This window comes from Microtus ochrogaster, chromosome 2 (genome assembly GCF_000317375.1).
Source record: "Microtus ochrogaster isolate Prairie Vole_2 chromosome 2, MicOch1.0, whole genome shotgun sequence".
NCBI classification, from domain to species: domain Eukaryota; kingdom Metazoa; phylum Chordata; class Mammalia; order Rodentia; family Cricetidae; genus Microtus; species Microtus ochrogaster.
In genome coordinates this window covers 4749918-4766266 of record NC_022010.1, presented here as the reverse complement: position 1 = coordinate 4766266, position 16349 = coordinate 4749918, and the positions used below count along the sequence as shown (strand labels likewise).

Here is a 16349-nt window from a genome sequence, read left to right as displayed (position 1 = left end):
CTTATTGTGGGTGCTGGGAATCAACCTGGGCTCAGCTCAAGTGCAGTGCATGCTCTCAGTCTCTGCGCCATCTCTCCAAGCCTCCATCCTGGGCAGGAGGATAACACAAGTCAGGATTGAGAGGAGAGATCCAGTTCGTAGGGTGGTGGTGACTGGAGGAGGAGCACAGGGGTCGGGGGGGGGGGGGAGAGCTGAGGTTCTCTAAAACAGTAACATCATGTGGTGCTGGTGGCCACCATCTCTGAATGGGCATACATACTGGTGTGTCAGCTCTATTAGCTGTTTGGAGACATACTTCTGTTCTCTTGGCTATCAAATAGGGCAGTGATTACCAATCTAAGTCTACTGTGGTAGTGAAATAAACGGTGTGTGGTCTGTGCTGGTCCTAGCACACTGAAAGACTCCAGAAATAATAGTCCCCAGTCTGGAGAATTCATAATGTGATAGCCTTAGCCTAGGCAAGGGACTGAGTCTGTCTTGGGTCAGGTGATCTTCCCTCGCCAGTGAGCCAAGACTAGAGGGTAAAGTCACTGGTGTCAACAGGATTACTGAGAATTGGAGAAGGCTAGCAGGATGATGAGGCCAGACTCCTGGCCTGTGCCACACGAGGCCAGAGAAGTAGGAGAGAACAGTACCCTCCAGGAGACACAGGAGAGGCCGGATGCTCCCCCAAAAGCCTATCTTGGTTCCTCTTCCTCAGCTTCTGTTTAAACATAATCTCCTATTTCTGTCTGTTCTTCTTTCTGTCTGTCTGTCTGCCTGATTGTTTTCGAGACAGGGTTTCTCTGTGTTACCCTGGCTGTCCTGGAACTCACTCTGTAGACCAAGCTGGTCTTGAGCTCAGAGATCCACTTGCCTCTCCCCCCAAGGGTACTGGGATTAAAGGCGTGCATTCCCACCTCCTGGCTGACTTCTTATATTTTAAGCTTTGTGTTTTTTTCCCCTCCCATCTATAAAATGTAGACGTGCTGCCATTCCTTCAAGTCCATCCAGCTCCAAGGCAGCTGTGAAGACAGTCAATTAACATTGCCTATGGATACTCTTGGTATAAAGGCCACATGGGTGCGTGGGATTAGGTGTGTGCTGAGGGACAGAGAAGTGGGCTGCACTGAGCTGCTGAAACGGAGGTCTCAGAGGAGAAAAGATGCCCCACCTGGATTTATTCAGTGACATGAGGATGATGAAAAGGTACAAGGAGAGCCTGGGAGCGAGGAGGGACAAGCGACTCGTATAGACTCCCTGAGTGCAGGCTTTGGCTTCTGTCTCTTGCTCTGTGTGGTCTATTCTGTGGGCGAATGACTCTTTCTGTAAGGGCTTGGGGAGATCTGTTCTTGACTGTTTAGCTTCTTTCAATCCCGATTGTCCCAGAAGTTTACTGTACAAAGTCCTACTTTCCAAGATTAAAATGTGTGATTGGCTAAGAGTAAGACTGGATGGAGTCTACCTTTATCACGTTTGGTCCAAGTGGGTTTAGAGAGAGGGAGCCACATCTGCCCATCAGCATTAGGTTTGCAAAGGTCCCTTGGATGCATCTTCAGAGAATGCCATGTGGGCTGGGGGCACCTGAAGCTATGTGGGCTCTACAATGGCATCAGACACAATGAGGACAGTATTGAAGAATTCAACATTGTTCTTTGGCTCATTTATTTATTCAGCGGGCACGTGCCGAACAATTTGCACTGAATTGGTACCATTCTAGACCACAAGGGCCAAGGCATTAGGCGTTCAGGAAAATCAAGTTCCATTAGACTAGAGAGAGAGTTCCAACAAAACAACATGATTACTATCCCACTTCCTTTCAGAGATGTCTGCTGTGGACGGAGAGAGAAGACAGGCGCCCAAGGTGACTCAGCCAGCTGCACGGCCACACGGCAGTCCTTTTCAAACTTGAGCACGCACTGCAATAATATGTGTGTGGGGGGGCTTGTCATGACGCTGACTGCGAGTCTCAGGGCAATATCTGGCTCAGGTTAATTTTCCTATCTAGGAGGTTCCTGGAGTGACAGTGATTCTGTCGATCTGAGAACTGCACTTTGAGATTCAGGGGCGTACAAGGCCGAGTCTTGAAAGACGAAACCACGGGTCAAGGGTAAAGGATAACTGACTCAAAGTGATGGAGGTGCGACTTGGCATCAGCGTGAGTTTCGAGTATTTGGGAGACTGGTGTGCATCGAGTGGGGAAGGGAAGTAAGTAGGGCTCACCTTGATTATATTAAATGAGACTGAATATTAAGCAAAGAGACTTGAACTTCATTCTGTATGTATGGGGTATGAAAAAGCACAGGAGTGTTTTAAGCAAGAGGATGTGTTGCTATTTAAGCCCCAGAGAGAATAAAGCATCTGGGTAAAGGGATGAGGTGGGGAAGCATATGACTATAGGTGTTGATACCATTCATAGCCAGACTAGGACTAGACCGCCCTACTGAGCTGGATGGTGTCACAGTCTTTGATCTGTAGCTCTGAAAGGCTGCAATCATCTTCCAGTTCCTCATCCTTCAACATCAGTACCTGATCCTCTATACGAGGCCCTCCAGCATCTTCAATTATCGTCTTCAGGTAATTGATGGTATCATCAGGGCGGATGGCATAAGGCTTGCTCTGGCCACTGGAATCCTTCACAAAGACCTGGATCTCAGGAGGAAATGTCTCCAGCACCCGGACGGTCACCTTAGAGAATATTCTGTAATCCGACAGGGTCTTCTGGCTGCTGAGCAGTTGCCTCTCCCCTTGTGGCTCCTGGAAGGAGATGCGTAGCTCTCCGCTGGTGCCATTTGTCCTCTTGATCTCTGCCTTCATCTCCCTGATGGGGCTATAGGGGTTTACCCAGAGTCTCAATGTCTCTTTTCCTGTTTGTTTCACTGTCACCTGAATGTCCCGTGCTGGCTGCAAGAGAGGTAAGAAAGAGCAAGGGCACCTGCATGTTAAGAAGGGTTTGTTTCCTACAGAGCTTCTCCCTTCTAGCTCCTGATAGAATTTACTGTCTATCATGTATAGAGTTTATCATCTATCTATGAGACAGACTGGGAGATGCCGAGCGCTGATGCTAGACAACAGGGAAGCTGCTTGGCCACCCTAGGCTCGGAGTCCCACTCAGTCCCACTGTGTTCCTCGACTTACCCCAAACCGGAGCAACAACTGCTCTCTAAATGATATTCTTCCTGCATGAAACCATGCAGGATCTTTACCCGTCGTGGGCACACAGCAGTGTGGTATTTATGGAAGCCTGGAGATTGCAGTAATGTAATTTAATGTTTATGCCTGGCTTTAGGATGACTGTTCCAGTGTAGCCACTGCCACAGGGTCATAGAATGCGGACGGATTTGCTGAAAAGATGGTTTGCATCTGGAATGGTTTCCTGGTAGGCTGCATGAGATAACTAGCCCTCCTCAGTCATGGTTCTGGGCTGGTGGAATGTTGGAGGAGATTTAGAAGGCATGGCCCTGTGGGGGATACTAGTGTATCACTGGGGGCAGGTTTGGGGGTTTCAAAAGCCCTCAACACTCTTTGCTCACTGTTTTGGCCTCCTGCTTATCGTTGAAGATGTGAGCTCCAACCCCACACCTGCCTGCTACCACACTTCCCTGCCATGATGGAAGACTCATCCCTGTGGACCTGTAAGTGGAAACAAATCCTCCCTTCTGCCAGTTGCCTTGGTCATGGTGTTTTATCACAACCACGGAGAGGTGACGGAAACAGGTTTCATTCTCGTGTTTGGTTAAGACAATCCTAGTATAGGCCCCTTGAGCTGGCATGATCAATATTACCCCATGCCATGCTCAAAAGTGCCTTGATTTAGACTCCATGTTATAGGGTGACGTCTTCTGGATCTGTGTGTATGGCTAGGGAACTGTCTGAAAGAGAATTCAGTAAAGGAACAATGCATTGAAAAGTAACAAGTATAATGAAAACGCACAGAGACACAGGCACGTACTCCTGCATGTAGGCCCGTGTCAGGAGTGGACACAAGAGGTTGACAAGTGACTGCCTGGGAGATGGGATTTCGGAGAAACTGGGAACTAAGATGGAGGGAGACGTAGGTAGGTTATGTTTGTTTTGTTTTTGCTTGCTTCCCAAGAGTCCCTTGGCTTGAGACATTCTCAGCCACTGGGACTTGATGGCCAGGTGGCAGGTCCCTGTCAGACCCTGTTGTCTGCCTTGCTTCGCTTGCTGTGGGGTCACCTTTGAGGACAGAGTCTGAATTTTCCTGCAGAAGATGAAAAGTGGGTCAAGGGACGGAATTAATGCGGGTTTGGCAGGTTGGGAAAACAGCTTCCTCAGCACTGGATTCTGACTTAGTGCACAGAGAGCTGTCACCTCTGGGAGCAAAGCCGTCCATAGGAAGGCTGCGTGGCTGGTCTGTTGTCTGCAGTGGGTTGTAGGAGCTTTTGTTTTTAAAAAACATTTCACATTTACTATTTAAATAGCAGAAAACCTACATTGATAACCCACCAAAGGGGCAAGGATTACTGTAGGGAGAGCCAATGGGTGCAAGTATCTCTGTATTGACTACAGGACAGGGCAGGCTGCCTGCCCTCCCTACAGGTCAAAGACCGGAGGCCTAGACGTCTATAGAGGAGAAATAGGCTGTGACACCTAAGTGTGTTGCCTGTCCTGGGTGCTGAGAGACGAGCTGCAGGTACTCCCTGTGAGTGCCGATCATGAGACTATGCCATACCGGTACATCCCAGCTCCTTCTGGGGTCTTCGGTCCGGCAACAGGCCTGCCTCAAGCAGTAGGAAGCTTCTCTGGCCACCAGGTCCCATCCATTTCTACTTCCTAAGTTGTTGGTGGGGTCAGCTGGGTCCAGGATGATGGGCCTGGGGGAGAGAACAGAAGCAGGTCTGTGTTACGGTCAGGATGTGGGGCCTGGGGGAGAGAACGGAAGCAGGTCTGTGTTAAGGTCAGGATGCTGGCCTCTGGTACTCATGTCTGTGAAATCATAACGCACATTATTGTTAAGTTGGGAGCATAGATCCCAGACCCCAGCCCCTTGCATCTATCCTAGCCCCCAGGCCTGAGAGTTGTATTGGTTCAGACTCCAAATCCCAGCATGCCAGGTCCTGACCCTTCCCAGGGTCGAGACCACTCCCACAGTGTATTTATTTGAGCTCCCAAAGGAGAAACATGTGGGCCCTTTTCCTTCCTCCTGGTGGTTGCTGTGACCTCTGAACAGTCTACCCGAGAGCACAGGAATCCCATTAAACCTGGATATTTCTTAATTTGGCTTGATTGGGATTTTGCTTCTGCAGAGAGCTTGCATTGGGAAAAATTCCTAACAATTATAATGGTAAATTGTCATGTGATATTTAAGCTCCCTAAAAAGCTGACTCCAGAGCCACAGCACCCACAATTTTAAACCCAAACATGTGTCTCAAAGTGTGCTTCCAAGACTCTTTGTCTTGGGTCCTCAACCCCCACCTGCCACTCTGTGAAGGGCAAAGGGAAAAGAAGCAACAACAGATTGCTTTTATTCTTGGACCTTGAGAACAGCTGGAAGGGGAACCATTTCCGCCCAGAGGCTATGGTTTATCTCTTGCTACTGTGGGGACAGAAAGCTGAGACCTGAGAAGTGGGAGGCTCACCGGTGGAGAGAAAGATCAGCTGGGAACTCCTGATGCCCCCCTCACTGGTTACATCTGCGGGTGTTGCCTTTGCTCCCTCCTGCTCAGGCTACTCCAGTCATCTCTGTGAGCCCCTAACTTGCTGACACTCTGCTAGTGGCTGCTTCTCTTTACAGGTGTGTAGAGAAGGCCAGAGCCACTGTGACCTTGAAGGGATAAACCAGAACTTGACAGCGAAGCCTGGGAAAGGCAGGATTGAGCAACTCACAGAAGGAGACCTTGGCGACACAGTCACACTTGACGGTTACCTTTTAATGTTTTCAACTGCAAAAGCCACTGGAGTCCTTTTGTTTTTTTCCAAGCCACTTCAGTCAGGGCTTCTGCTCCTTAAAGCCATAAATATGGTTGAGATACTCACCGGTCTCCCCTCAGCTGTTCTTTGAGAAAGTCTCTGACGACCTGGTTTTGGAAATCGTAGTACTTAGTCCAGTATACGCAGATGTTCTGGTAGTCTCTGAGGAGCTTCATCACGGCTACAAACCCTTCATCCAAATTGAAGCTTTCGCTGCTGTCTGTACCCATTTCCCAGGCATAGATGGTCAGTAGCTCCAGGGAATATTTTGGGGGCAATGTTACTCCTCTATTTTTACGTCTCAGGTACTGGAAAAGGGGGAGCAAAACATGAAGGAAGGTAGCGGAGGAGGGAGGGAGGAGGAAGAGAGAGAGAGAGAGAGAGAGAGAGAGAGAGAGAGAGAGAGAATATGTTCTTGATGTTCTAAGAACTTTTGGGTTCCTCTGTCGCTGTATGTGACACAGCCATGAAATGGTGGGACCTAGGGAGACCATCTGCATATCGATCCATGTTTTTGAGTTAGAATGGAGAAGGCAATGTTACCACATAGTAAATACAGGAAATAGCTGGAAAAATCTAAAACATACAGACATCTCAAGACAGAATAAAATGAAAGAAGAAAGGGAAATAGTGCCATCAAATGTTTAATTCCTCCTAAATTAATTAAGAAATTCATGGGAATCTTTATTTGTTTATATATCCTTGGAGAATTCCATAGCTATATACAATATTTTTTTGATCATATCCACCTTTGGTACCCTTTCAACTTCTCACCCCCTCAGATCTTCCTCCTCCTCTTTTCTTTTTATTTTCTTCATAACCCATGAAGTTCAGTCGGAGCGGCCCTTGTGTGCATGGATGTGGGGCCGTCCACCAGCTACATCCCTGAGGAGAGAACTAGCTCTCCCTCCCCTGGCAGCCATCCACAGTCAGAAGCTCTCAGCTCTTCCCCATTGACGCCCGCCCGGATGCCGACTGGCTCAGTCTTGCTCTGATATCATGCAGACAGTGGGCAGTGAGCGCCTGAGCTCAGGGAGTCTGTCATGTCCAGGAGACACCATTTCACAGTCATCCCTCTGATCGCCAGCTCAGACCCCTGCCTCCTCGTCCAGTGCTTCCTCAGCCATGTAGACAGGGAGGACAGAGATGTCCCACGTGGGGCTGGGTACTCCCTACTGCCACTTGTTCTCGGCACTGAGACTAGTCACGAGCCTGTGGCACTACTGTATCCTGGGGGGAAGGGATGCTCCGCCGGCAGCAGAGAGTTGCACTGTTCCCTGAGTTTAATGACAAGTGTTTAGAAGACAATTTGGTGCCATGTTTATCGAATAGAACAACAAGAGTAGATTCTATTTAAAATTCTATTAAAAATTTAAAATATTTTAAATTCTATTTAAAACAGAGTCTTGCTGTGTAGCCTAGGCTAGCCTGAAACTTGCTGTTCTTCTGTTTCAGCCTCCTATGTGTTGGGACTGCAGGTGTGCACGGTGTGCCTGGCCCCCAATGATTTTTCTCTTGTATGAGTACTGTATGTATGTGTAGGGGGTGTGCTGGCCACACATGTGGAGGTCACAGGCCAACCTTGGATGTCAGTCCTCACTTTCACCTGGTAACAAAAACAGTAGCTTTTGGCATAAGAATAAAGGCTAGCCAAGGGTTAGGGATGGAGCTTAGAGGCTGACTATCATTTATTTAGTGAGAAAAGGAGACACAATTTAAAATGTGATGTACAGCTTATTAGTCATTTGGAAGAAAATAAAAGCATTGCCAAAGTCATATCATATATAAGTTCAGCCAGGTGGTGGTTGCAAGGAGGCAGAGGTAGGCAGATCTCTGTGAGTTTGAGGCTAGCCTGGTTTAAAGAGCGAATTCTAGGACAGGCTCCAAAGCTATGCAGAGAAACCCTGTATCAAAAACACCTTCAAAATTATAAAAAAAATTAAGTGGCTATAAGGCTATAAAGTCACACACTCACACACACACACACACATTCAGTTGGAGTTGCCGTTATGAGCACGGGTGTAGCATATCACCACACTGATATGCACACATGCATATACACAAAAAATGTTAATACATTTTTATGCTGTTTGAATTTTTTATAATGGGTCCATTGTAATATTCAAATAAACACAAAAAATTTTTAATGCATTTTTATGCTGTTTGAATTTTTTATGACGAGACCATTGCAATATTCAAATAACCACATTTCTCTCTCTCTCTCTCTCTCTCTCTCTCTCTATATATATATATATATATATATATATATATATATACTGATTGATTGATATCCTATGGAGAGAGAGGGGTGGTTCAGATAAGTAACCAAAATCTGTCATAGAAGGTCAGAAATGTTCATCTGCAGAAATCTGAGCCAGGGAGAGGGCTTGCTGGGTAAAGTATTTTCCATGCAAGGGTAGGAACCAGAGTCCAGATCCCCAGAAGCCATGTAAATGCTGGGTGGATGTTGCAGCATGCCTATAATCTCAGTACTTGCGAGGCAGAGACAGGCGCTTCCTGAAGCAAGCTAGTTAGACAGCCATGTAGTCAAGCCTAGGGCCAAGTGAAAGACTGTGTCCCAGTATATATGGAGGAGGTCAAGGAGACTTGAGACTCCTGACATCAACCTGAGGCCTATATACACATACATATGCACATGCACGCACACACGCACGTACGCACACATATGTGCACACACATACACAAACACACATGTACACACATATACACAAACACACAGAGGCACGCACGCACACATATGCACATACACATACACAAACACATGTACACACAGATATACAGATGCATGCATGCATTCAAGTGCACACACACAAACTTCACACACAATACACATAATTTGCAGAAAAGGAAATCGCTATGTTCTTAAATTATGTGCAAATGTGTGTCTGTGACTGGGTATGTGCATGTGAGTGCAGTGCCTTTGGGGACCAGAAGGGGGCACTGGATTCCCTGTAGCTGGAGTTACCGTAGTTGTAAGCTGCCCAGTGCGGGTGTTGGGAATTGAACTTGGGTCTGGTGCTAGAGCAGTACATGCTCTCAACTGGTGAGCCATCTCTCCAGTCCACTGTGTTCTTAGAGTTGGCCTACTTAGAGCCAGCAGGTGGATGGTAAATCTATGAAATCATGTGCGGCGAACTTTCTGACCAGCAGGAAAGAACAGCCACCAGACGAGGATTCTTCTCAAATCACGCTTTATTGGAGCCTCTTGGTTGTAGGGAGAGCAGAAAGCGAGGGGCCCAGAGCCCTGAACTATAGCTGCTTATATAGGGAGTCTGCCTAGCAACTTTTGATACTTTGATACTTTAACTGCTTTTCTGGAGACCCACCGGCAGGAAAGAAAGCAGGGGAACATCCCTGTCAGTTACAGACCAGGATGTTCCCCTGCCGGTCAGGGGAAGTGTGGGCAGCTAGATCACAACAACTCACCCTGTTTTCCCGTGGAAGAACTGCAACCCTAATATGGAGTTATCTATCAAGCGAGGCTGGGGCCAAATGCCATCTTGTAATGGCAGCTATTCAAATCGGCTCCCAGCAATCATGTGCAGCACAGATGGGAAATATCTGCAGTTCATGCGTTCTTACAGGTGAGGAGGAAATAACAATGTAAAATGTGCACATGACATAAACAGATGGTGCTCACATTCCACGCCAAAGGTCAACAAACGCTGTGTTTGTTTAAAGGGTGGACCACAAACGCAGTGAGCTAGCATGATTCCGCTTACCTAGTCTTTTAGTGTGAGCCGTGTGAATACAGACAAAAACTAAACGCAGAAAGGCAGTCACTGCATCATTATTGGTTTGCCCTGGGACTGTGTGTGAATTTCAGTGTCTTCCTTATTCATTCTTAGACATGGTTTTTATAATGAGCCTTTTGCAATGTGCAGGTAGCCAGAAAGAATGCTGTTACGAAGCTGTCTGTGACTGCCAAAGAGCACACATTCTAGGGTCCAGCACACTTTTCAAACCTCAGCTCTACTTTCAGCTCAGTTCCCTCATCTCCAAAGTGAGGGTGAGGACACACCCACTAGGAGTTAGCTAGAAAGACTGGGTGGGCCTAGATCATGGTGTAAACAGAGGCAACTTTTTCATTTCCTGGCTGCCCAGACCCAAATAATCACACAGAAACTGTATTAATTACAACACTGTTTGACCGATGACTCGGGTATATTTCTAGCTAGCTCTTACATCTTAAATTAACCCATTTCTAGTCTGTGCATCACTATGAGGCTGCAGCCTACCAGTAAGGTTCCGGCATCTGTGTCCTTGACTCCACCTATTCTCTATATATCTCTGTTCAGATTTCCGCCTGGCTTTACTCTGCTAAACCACTGGCTGAAACGCTTTATTTATCAAGCAATAAAGGCAACACATATACAAAAGGACATCCCACATCATCATGGGACATAGCACTTCATAGTGGTCTCTTTGCCACACGTCTGTGTGTTCTTACTAGCAAGCAATTAGCTGCCCTTGGGGAAGGTGTCACTGGAAGGAGGAGGCTCTAAGCAAGACACAAACACCGTTGCCGCAATAATGCCTGGCTCTGATACTGTCCAGGGCACTGCAGGTCATGAGCAGACTCCATTTATCCAGTTTTATTCACTGTTTATCCTGCCTCTTATTCACTTTTCTCATCCCCACTCCATCTCTCTTGGTGGTTCTGAGGACTGAACCCAGGGCCTTGTAAATCCCAAGCAAGCTCCCAGCCAGCAAAAAATATCCCCAGCCCTGTATTTTTTTTCCACTCCTTAAAAAGTGCCCGACTGTGCCCACTCTCTCCTCCCTAATCTCTCACCCCTTACCTGCATGTACCAGAACTTCACCAGCCGGAGGAGGTTCTTCAGTTTAACCGGGCAGCTTTTCACAAAATGTCGCTGCAACTCTGTGAAGCTGGGCGAGAACTCGCCAGGGTAGCCCCTACTCTTTATTAGCTCTTCATAGATTTCTGGGTCTGGTTTCATGTCTCGGGAAAAGGGTCCTGGGAGGAGAAAGTTTCCTCGTGAGGAATCTGCAGCTCTTGAGATGGGAAAGATAGGAAAGCCTCCCTTCCTCCCCTCCTTCATTCCCCTACAACCCTTTCTCCCTCTCCTCCTTCACAGGCTTTAACCCTTCCTCCCCTCCTTCACCCCCCTCCAATCCTTCCCCCCGCTCCTTCATTCCTTCCCCCATCCCTCCCTTTCTTCCTCCACCCCTTCAACTCTTCCTCTGTTCCTCCCTCCCCTCCTTAACAGCTTCAAACCTCCCTCTCTCCCTCTCCTCTTTCATTCCTTTCCATCCCTCCCTCCCTCCTCCCTTCCCTCCCTCCCTTCTGTCCTTGCTTGACAGGGTCTCTCTGTGTATCCCAGGCTGCCACTGGGCTTATGACCCACTTGCCCTGGCTTCCTGAGCATGGGGATCACAGTCAAGCTCGTAGAATCCTCAGATCACTTCTGTAAAGAAGGGAATTTAAAGGCAACCATGGGAAATTGCCACTTTTGTAACTCACTTGTGGGCAGATGCTGTCAGTTCCCATGATTCTCCTTAACATTATCACACACACAAAGTATAAAATGCTAAGGGATGAGAGCCTTGTTTTAAAGATGATTTGATCAGGCTGATTTCAGAATGACTTAGAAGGTCATTTGACCTGGTGCTTCCCAGAGGGTGGGTAGGAATTCATTTCGATGAGTCCCCCTTCCCCGTGCAACACTGGGACATGGGAACCCATGTATTTATGGAGGGACATACATCTTCACGGTATATGCCCAGTCCCACCACCCCACTAAAGAGCACACTCTATGAATTTTCCTTTCTCTGCCCTCTCCCAGAAAGAGGAGACCCCAGAACCATTTCTCTGAAGTCCACCCATGATAGTAGTATGATGTTTTTGTTTTTGTTTTTTTTTTAACTTTTTGCTCTTTTGGGGTGCCTGCCACCCAGCTCCCAAATAAATCACACGGAGGCTTATTCTTTGTTATAAACATATGGACTTAGCGTGGCTTGTTTCTTGCCAGCTTTTCTTAACTTATATTATCCCATCTACCTTTCGCCTCTGGGCTTATGGCTTCTGTAAACCTACTCTTTCTTACCCCGTGGGTTGCTGTGCAGCTGCATGGCTGGTCTCCGATGTTCTCCTCCTCCTCTGGCTCCCCTTCCCAGTTTCTCCCTGTATTTATTCTCTCTGGCTACCAGCCCCACCTATCCTTTCTCCTGCCCTGCTACTGGCCTTTCAGAGCTTAATCAATCAGGTGTTCTAGACAGGCAAAGTACCACGGCTTCACAGAGTTAAACAAATAAAACCTAAACAAAAGTAACACACCCTAACATAATATTCCCCAACAACCCACCGCTGGATTTACCCAAAACATCATAAGCCGGGAGAACATCCATCGGAATGATGTCGTCACTCTTCCTGGACTGGACCTTTAAGGTCAGGGAGCGAGGGATCCGATTTCCCTCTCTGTGTTTAACCACAGTGATGTTGTAGGCCAGGCTTTTCCTGCAGTGAAGCAGCTTGCTCTCAATGAAGTTGATGATGCATTCTCGGTTTCTCGCCTGATGTTTGAAACTGGAGAAGCAGCTCAGGAATAGAACCACGTCCTGGTCAGATCTGTGGTTCAGCGTTGTCCCCTTTCCCGAGGAGCCTCCCTGTGAATGAGACACTGCTAAATTGACCTATCCTGAGTTTTGGTGTTTGGAGGTTGAGAGGTAAGTTGAGAGGTAATGGTAAGTTCCGTACACAACCCTTAAAAGAAGTCACTGGGCCGGTGGCAGTGGACAAGTCTTTTACCCCAGCACTCAGGAAGCAGAGGCAGGTGGGTCTACATCAGTCTGAGGTCAGTCAGGTCTACAGAATGAGTTCCAGAACAGTCAAAGCTAAGCAGAGAAACCCTGTCTCAAAAAAGCACACACAAAAGAAAAGCCATCTGTCCCCCTTATGGAGACCTTTGCTTTGGCATCCCTAGTCCCAAACTGAGATTTCCAAGTGTTCTGAAACCTCAAACTTAAAAAAAAAGGCAACACCTTTTATGTGTATTTTTTTTTTTTTTTTGCCTCACATGTGTGCTTGTTGGCCCCAGAGGCCAGAAGAGGTGAGGGTCCTCTGGACCTAACCACCGTACAAGACAAACAGCGTATGGACGTCAGAGCTACATCCCTAGCCCCAAACAAATCACTGTTATGACGCTATAGTGAAACGCAATACTGTGTTTCTCAGCGCCTCCTTCTTCCCCTAGGTAGCCAAGACAGGCCTGACAGTAAACCTGGTAATCCTCCTGCTTGGGGGCTGCCACACCCAGCTCTGTCAGGTCCCAGAAGCAAAGAGGTTGATGGAGCGCTAGACCTGGTAGCTGCCAGCCACGGCAGAGGGTTGGAGGCCAGAACACAAAAGGATGCGTTGTAGCTTTTGAGGCAGCTGTAGCAGCTTCAGTTTCGATCAGTTTTGTTGACAGCTCTCACTAATCTTTGATGTCAACTGTCTGTTTAGGTTCTTCATAGACCAAAGTACTTTCTAACCTCTGAGGCCATGCATGGCTCAGGGCTCCCAGATAACTTACTCCAGTTAATGTAAGATGTCTTTCATTTTAGCAAATTGAAGACCATCCACATTTCTGATCCAAACAATATTGAAAGGTTGTGCTTTTTTGGCAGAAAGGACTCTTTCTAAGAAGATGCTGCATTACTTCCCCGGGCCCCTGGAGTCCCATTGAGTCTACCAAGCACTGTCTTGCCAGGCAGTTTCTAATAGAACCAATGGCACCAACTTAGGAGAACAATCGGTTTCCTTTACGATCTCAGTGGTCAAGTCGTATTTCTTTAGCAAGGAAAGGCATGCACACATTTCATGGAAACTGGTGACTGCTCCATTCAGAATCCCGAATTCTCACTGCCACCTTTGTCCTTCAGCGTTGCAGACTAATTTTATGCACAAAAACCTTTTCTATGCTTTATCCATTTATTGCTTATGATAAACACAACTAAAGGAGGAGACCGAGGCTCAAAGGGGTGATGTGTCACATCTCTCAAGGTCACTAACCCTGTTATGATGGTTCTGTCTCTTTAAGAGACAAGCCACGCCCACTCCCTGCCTGCAGCCTCAGACCCCCCCACCTTCCCTCTTCCTGTCCCCTCTCTGGGAGAGGCAGTTTTTGCCCCCTCTCTCTCCTCTTCTCCTCTCTTTCTTTTCCCCCTCCCCTTTTTTCTTCCCCTCCAAAACCCATCTAATAAATATCTAACTTAACTTTACTCTGCACTGTTAAATCCCCCCCCCCCCCCACACACACACACATGGGGCCTGCTGCGTGGTTTCGTGCACCATCCCTGCTTGGGACTCAGGTAGCTTGTAGCAAACCCATCTGCATGGTGTGCCTATGTGCCTATGTGTCTGTCCCTTGCTTACACCCCCCCACCCCCCACCCCCGCCCACACGGCTAGCAGCCAGGGACGCCCAGGGGACCAGCCACCTTGGTTTGTGAAGACCCGCAGCAAATCCATAACAAACCCCACAGGGCAGAGATGGGATTTGAACCCAGGACCGTTTGTGCTCACCTTTACCACCTTAAGCACCTTGATTTCTTGGCCCAGAAGAGACGCATCACGGAAGCATTGGTCCCGAAGGAACCCCACAATTCTATCCCAGGCATCCTGCCCTTCCTCTTTCCAGTCTCTCTCGGGCTGCAGGCAGTGTTCTAGGAAGTAGTCCAGCCTGTCCCCAGGAGTCTCGTACAGGCCGGGGATTGGATCCATCACTGCAGGATCAACCTGTCCCTTGGAGTGAATCTTCCGTGCTTTTGCTCAAGGAGAAGTTTCCAGCCCTCCCCCAGATAAACGCTGGGTAAGGAGCTGCAGCGTGGAGAGACTAGTCTTTGCTTCCAGGGTGGAGAAGGGCAGAACTCCGGGGTGTCTCCGCCCTCCGCTCTGCTTCTGGGGAAAGGAAACCAGGCTTTCTGAAGAATGGAAAGTGAAACTGCTGGGAGAAACAGTTTCCTTTCTTCTAGGACAGATGAACAGTTGCCGAGGAAGTCCCAGGAGTCTCCCTAGCAGGCTCTGTGTGAGCACCGGATGTGTCTTCTCAGCAGGCCCAGTGGCAGCGACTGGCTTGATAACCGCATCTGCCGGTGATCTGGCAAACACCGCATCTGCCCGGTAATCTGGCAAACTCCTTTATTTCAATCTTAATTACTGAAAGTGTCTGGAGCAAGAGACATAGTTACACATAGTTAGACTGAGGGTCATTACACAGCACCCACACTCCCAAGTTCCTAACGACTGTCCTCAGCCTGCCTCCCCAAGGCTGCTCACCGGTGTGACAAATCTCAGCCAAGGTCACATCAAGTCTTGAGGGCCCGACTGTCCAGTTGCAGGACAGATCAAGGTGGCATCTCTCTGATGTCTCCAGCTGTCCTGAAGATGTGAACAATACATTGCTCTTGGTTCCTGCTTAGAGACCATCAAGTGGGCAATGTGAGGTTCTCCTCTTATGCAGACCTGGGTCTGGTTATCTTGAGTGAGCGGTGTCACTGGGTTCTGGTTATCAAGTGCAGCCTTGGATATAGTGGGGGCTCCTGGCTGAGCTATTTTTTCATGTCTAAAGGGCATCATTTTTGGAAGGTATACTCATCACAAGTAGTAACCCTCATATCATATCACACAGTAAATGTAAATTTATACGTACTGTCTTAGCTAGGGTTTCTATTTGTGCGACAAAATACCATGATGAAAATGGCAATTTGGAGAGGAAAGGTTTTACTTCATCTTCCAGACTGTCCAGTGTGCAGGGAAGTCAGGGCAGGAACACAAGTCAGGCACGGAGACAGGAGCTGGATGAAGCCCGTGGATGCATGAGTGCTGCCTATTGGTTTGCTCCTCCAGTCCTCTTCCCATTCCTCCAGGACCACCTGCCCAGGGGTGACAGCACCTGCAATGGACTGGGCCCGCCCACAGTAATCATTAAAAAATGCCCCACAGACTCGCCTGTGGGTCAGTTTTATGGAGGCATTTTCTCAATTGAGGTATCCTCTCCTCAGGTGACTATAGCTTTTCTTGAGGTGGGAGATACTTGAAGTATTAACATTGATGCTATAAAGGGTTTACTAATAAACGTGCTTATGAAATATGAATTACACAAAGTAGATCTTAGCAACGGGAACACTGCCTCCACTGTGACTAGGACATATGTAGTTTAATGAATAGGCTTGTCCTTCGCTTTATTAGCTCCAGGGGAGTGAGTTAGAGCCTTTCCTCAGGGTAGTGTGTCCAGTGATTTCCGGGTCCTAGTTTCCCTGATAAGATTTTAACACAGCCATGTGCCCCTACTGTCTCAATTCCCCTAACCCAATAAATGTATAGGTCAGCTCCCTTTCCACCCCCGGGAATAAGTCATCTGTCAGTCTGTGCTAGGTGAGTGGAACTGACTGATGGCCCGGAGTCTGTCTCTG

General features: G+C 47.9%; 1 protein-coding gene across 1 annotated transcript; it reads right to left on the bottom strand.

Moving 5' to 3' along the window:
* Positions 1-1642: 1642 nt before the first annotated feature.
* Positions 1643-14792, bottom strand: LOC101993007 (2'-5'-oligoadenylate synthase-like protein 2). The gene is made up of 6 exons (XM_005344283.3): positions 14461-14792; positions 12273-12561; positions 10737-10912; positions 5980-6221; positions 4676-4817; positions 1643-2883 (listed from the first exon to the last, which is right to left on the bottom strand). Exons 1-6 carry the CDS (start codon positions 14656-14658, stop codon positions 2410-2412), a joined length of 1521 nt encoding a protein of 506 aa, XP_005344340.1. The 5' UTR covers positions 14659-14792; the 3' UTR covers positions 1643-2409.
* Between the last annotated feature and the right edge of the window lie 1557 nt (positions 14793-16349).

Coding starts and splice junctions, on each gene's coding strand:
- LOC101993007 (XM_005344283.3), bottom strand. CDS start 14,658: ATGGATCCAATCCCCGGCCTGTACGAGACTCCTGGGGACAGGCTGGAC. Junction 12,562..14,460: donor AGGTGCTTAAGGTGGTAAAG/GTGAGCACAAAC, acceptor TCTCATTCACAG/GGAGGCTCCTCGGGAAAGGG. Junction 6,222..10,736: donor TGAAGTTCTGGTACATGCAG/GTAAGGGGTGAG, acceptor CCCCTTTTCCAG/TACCTGAGACGTAAAAATAG.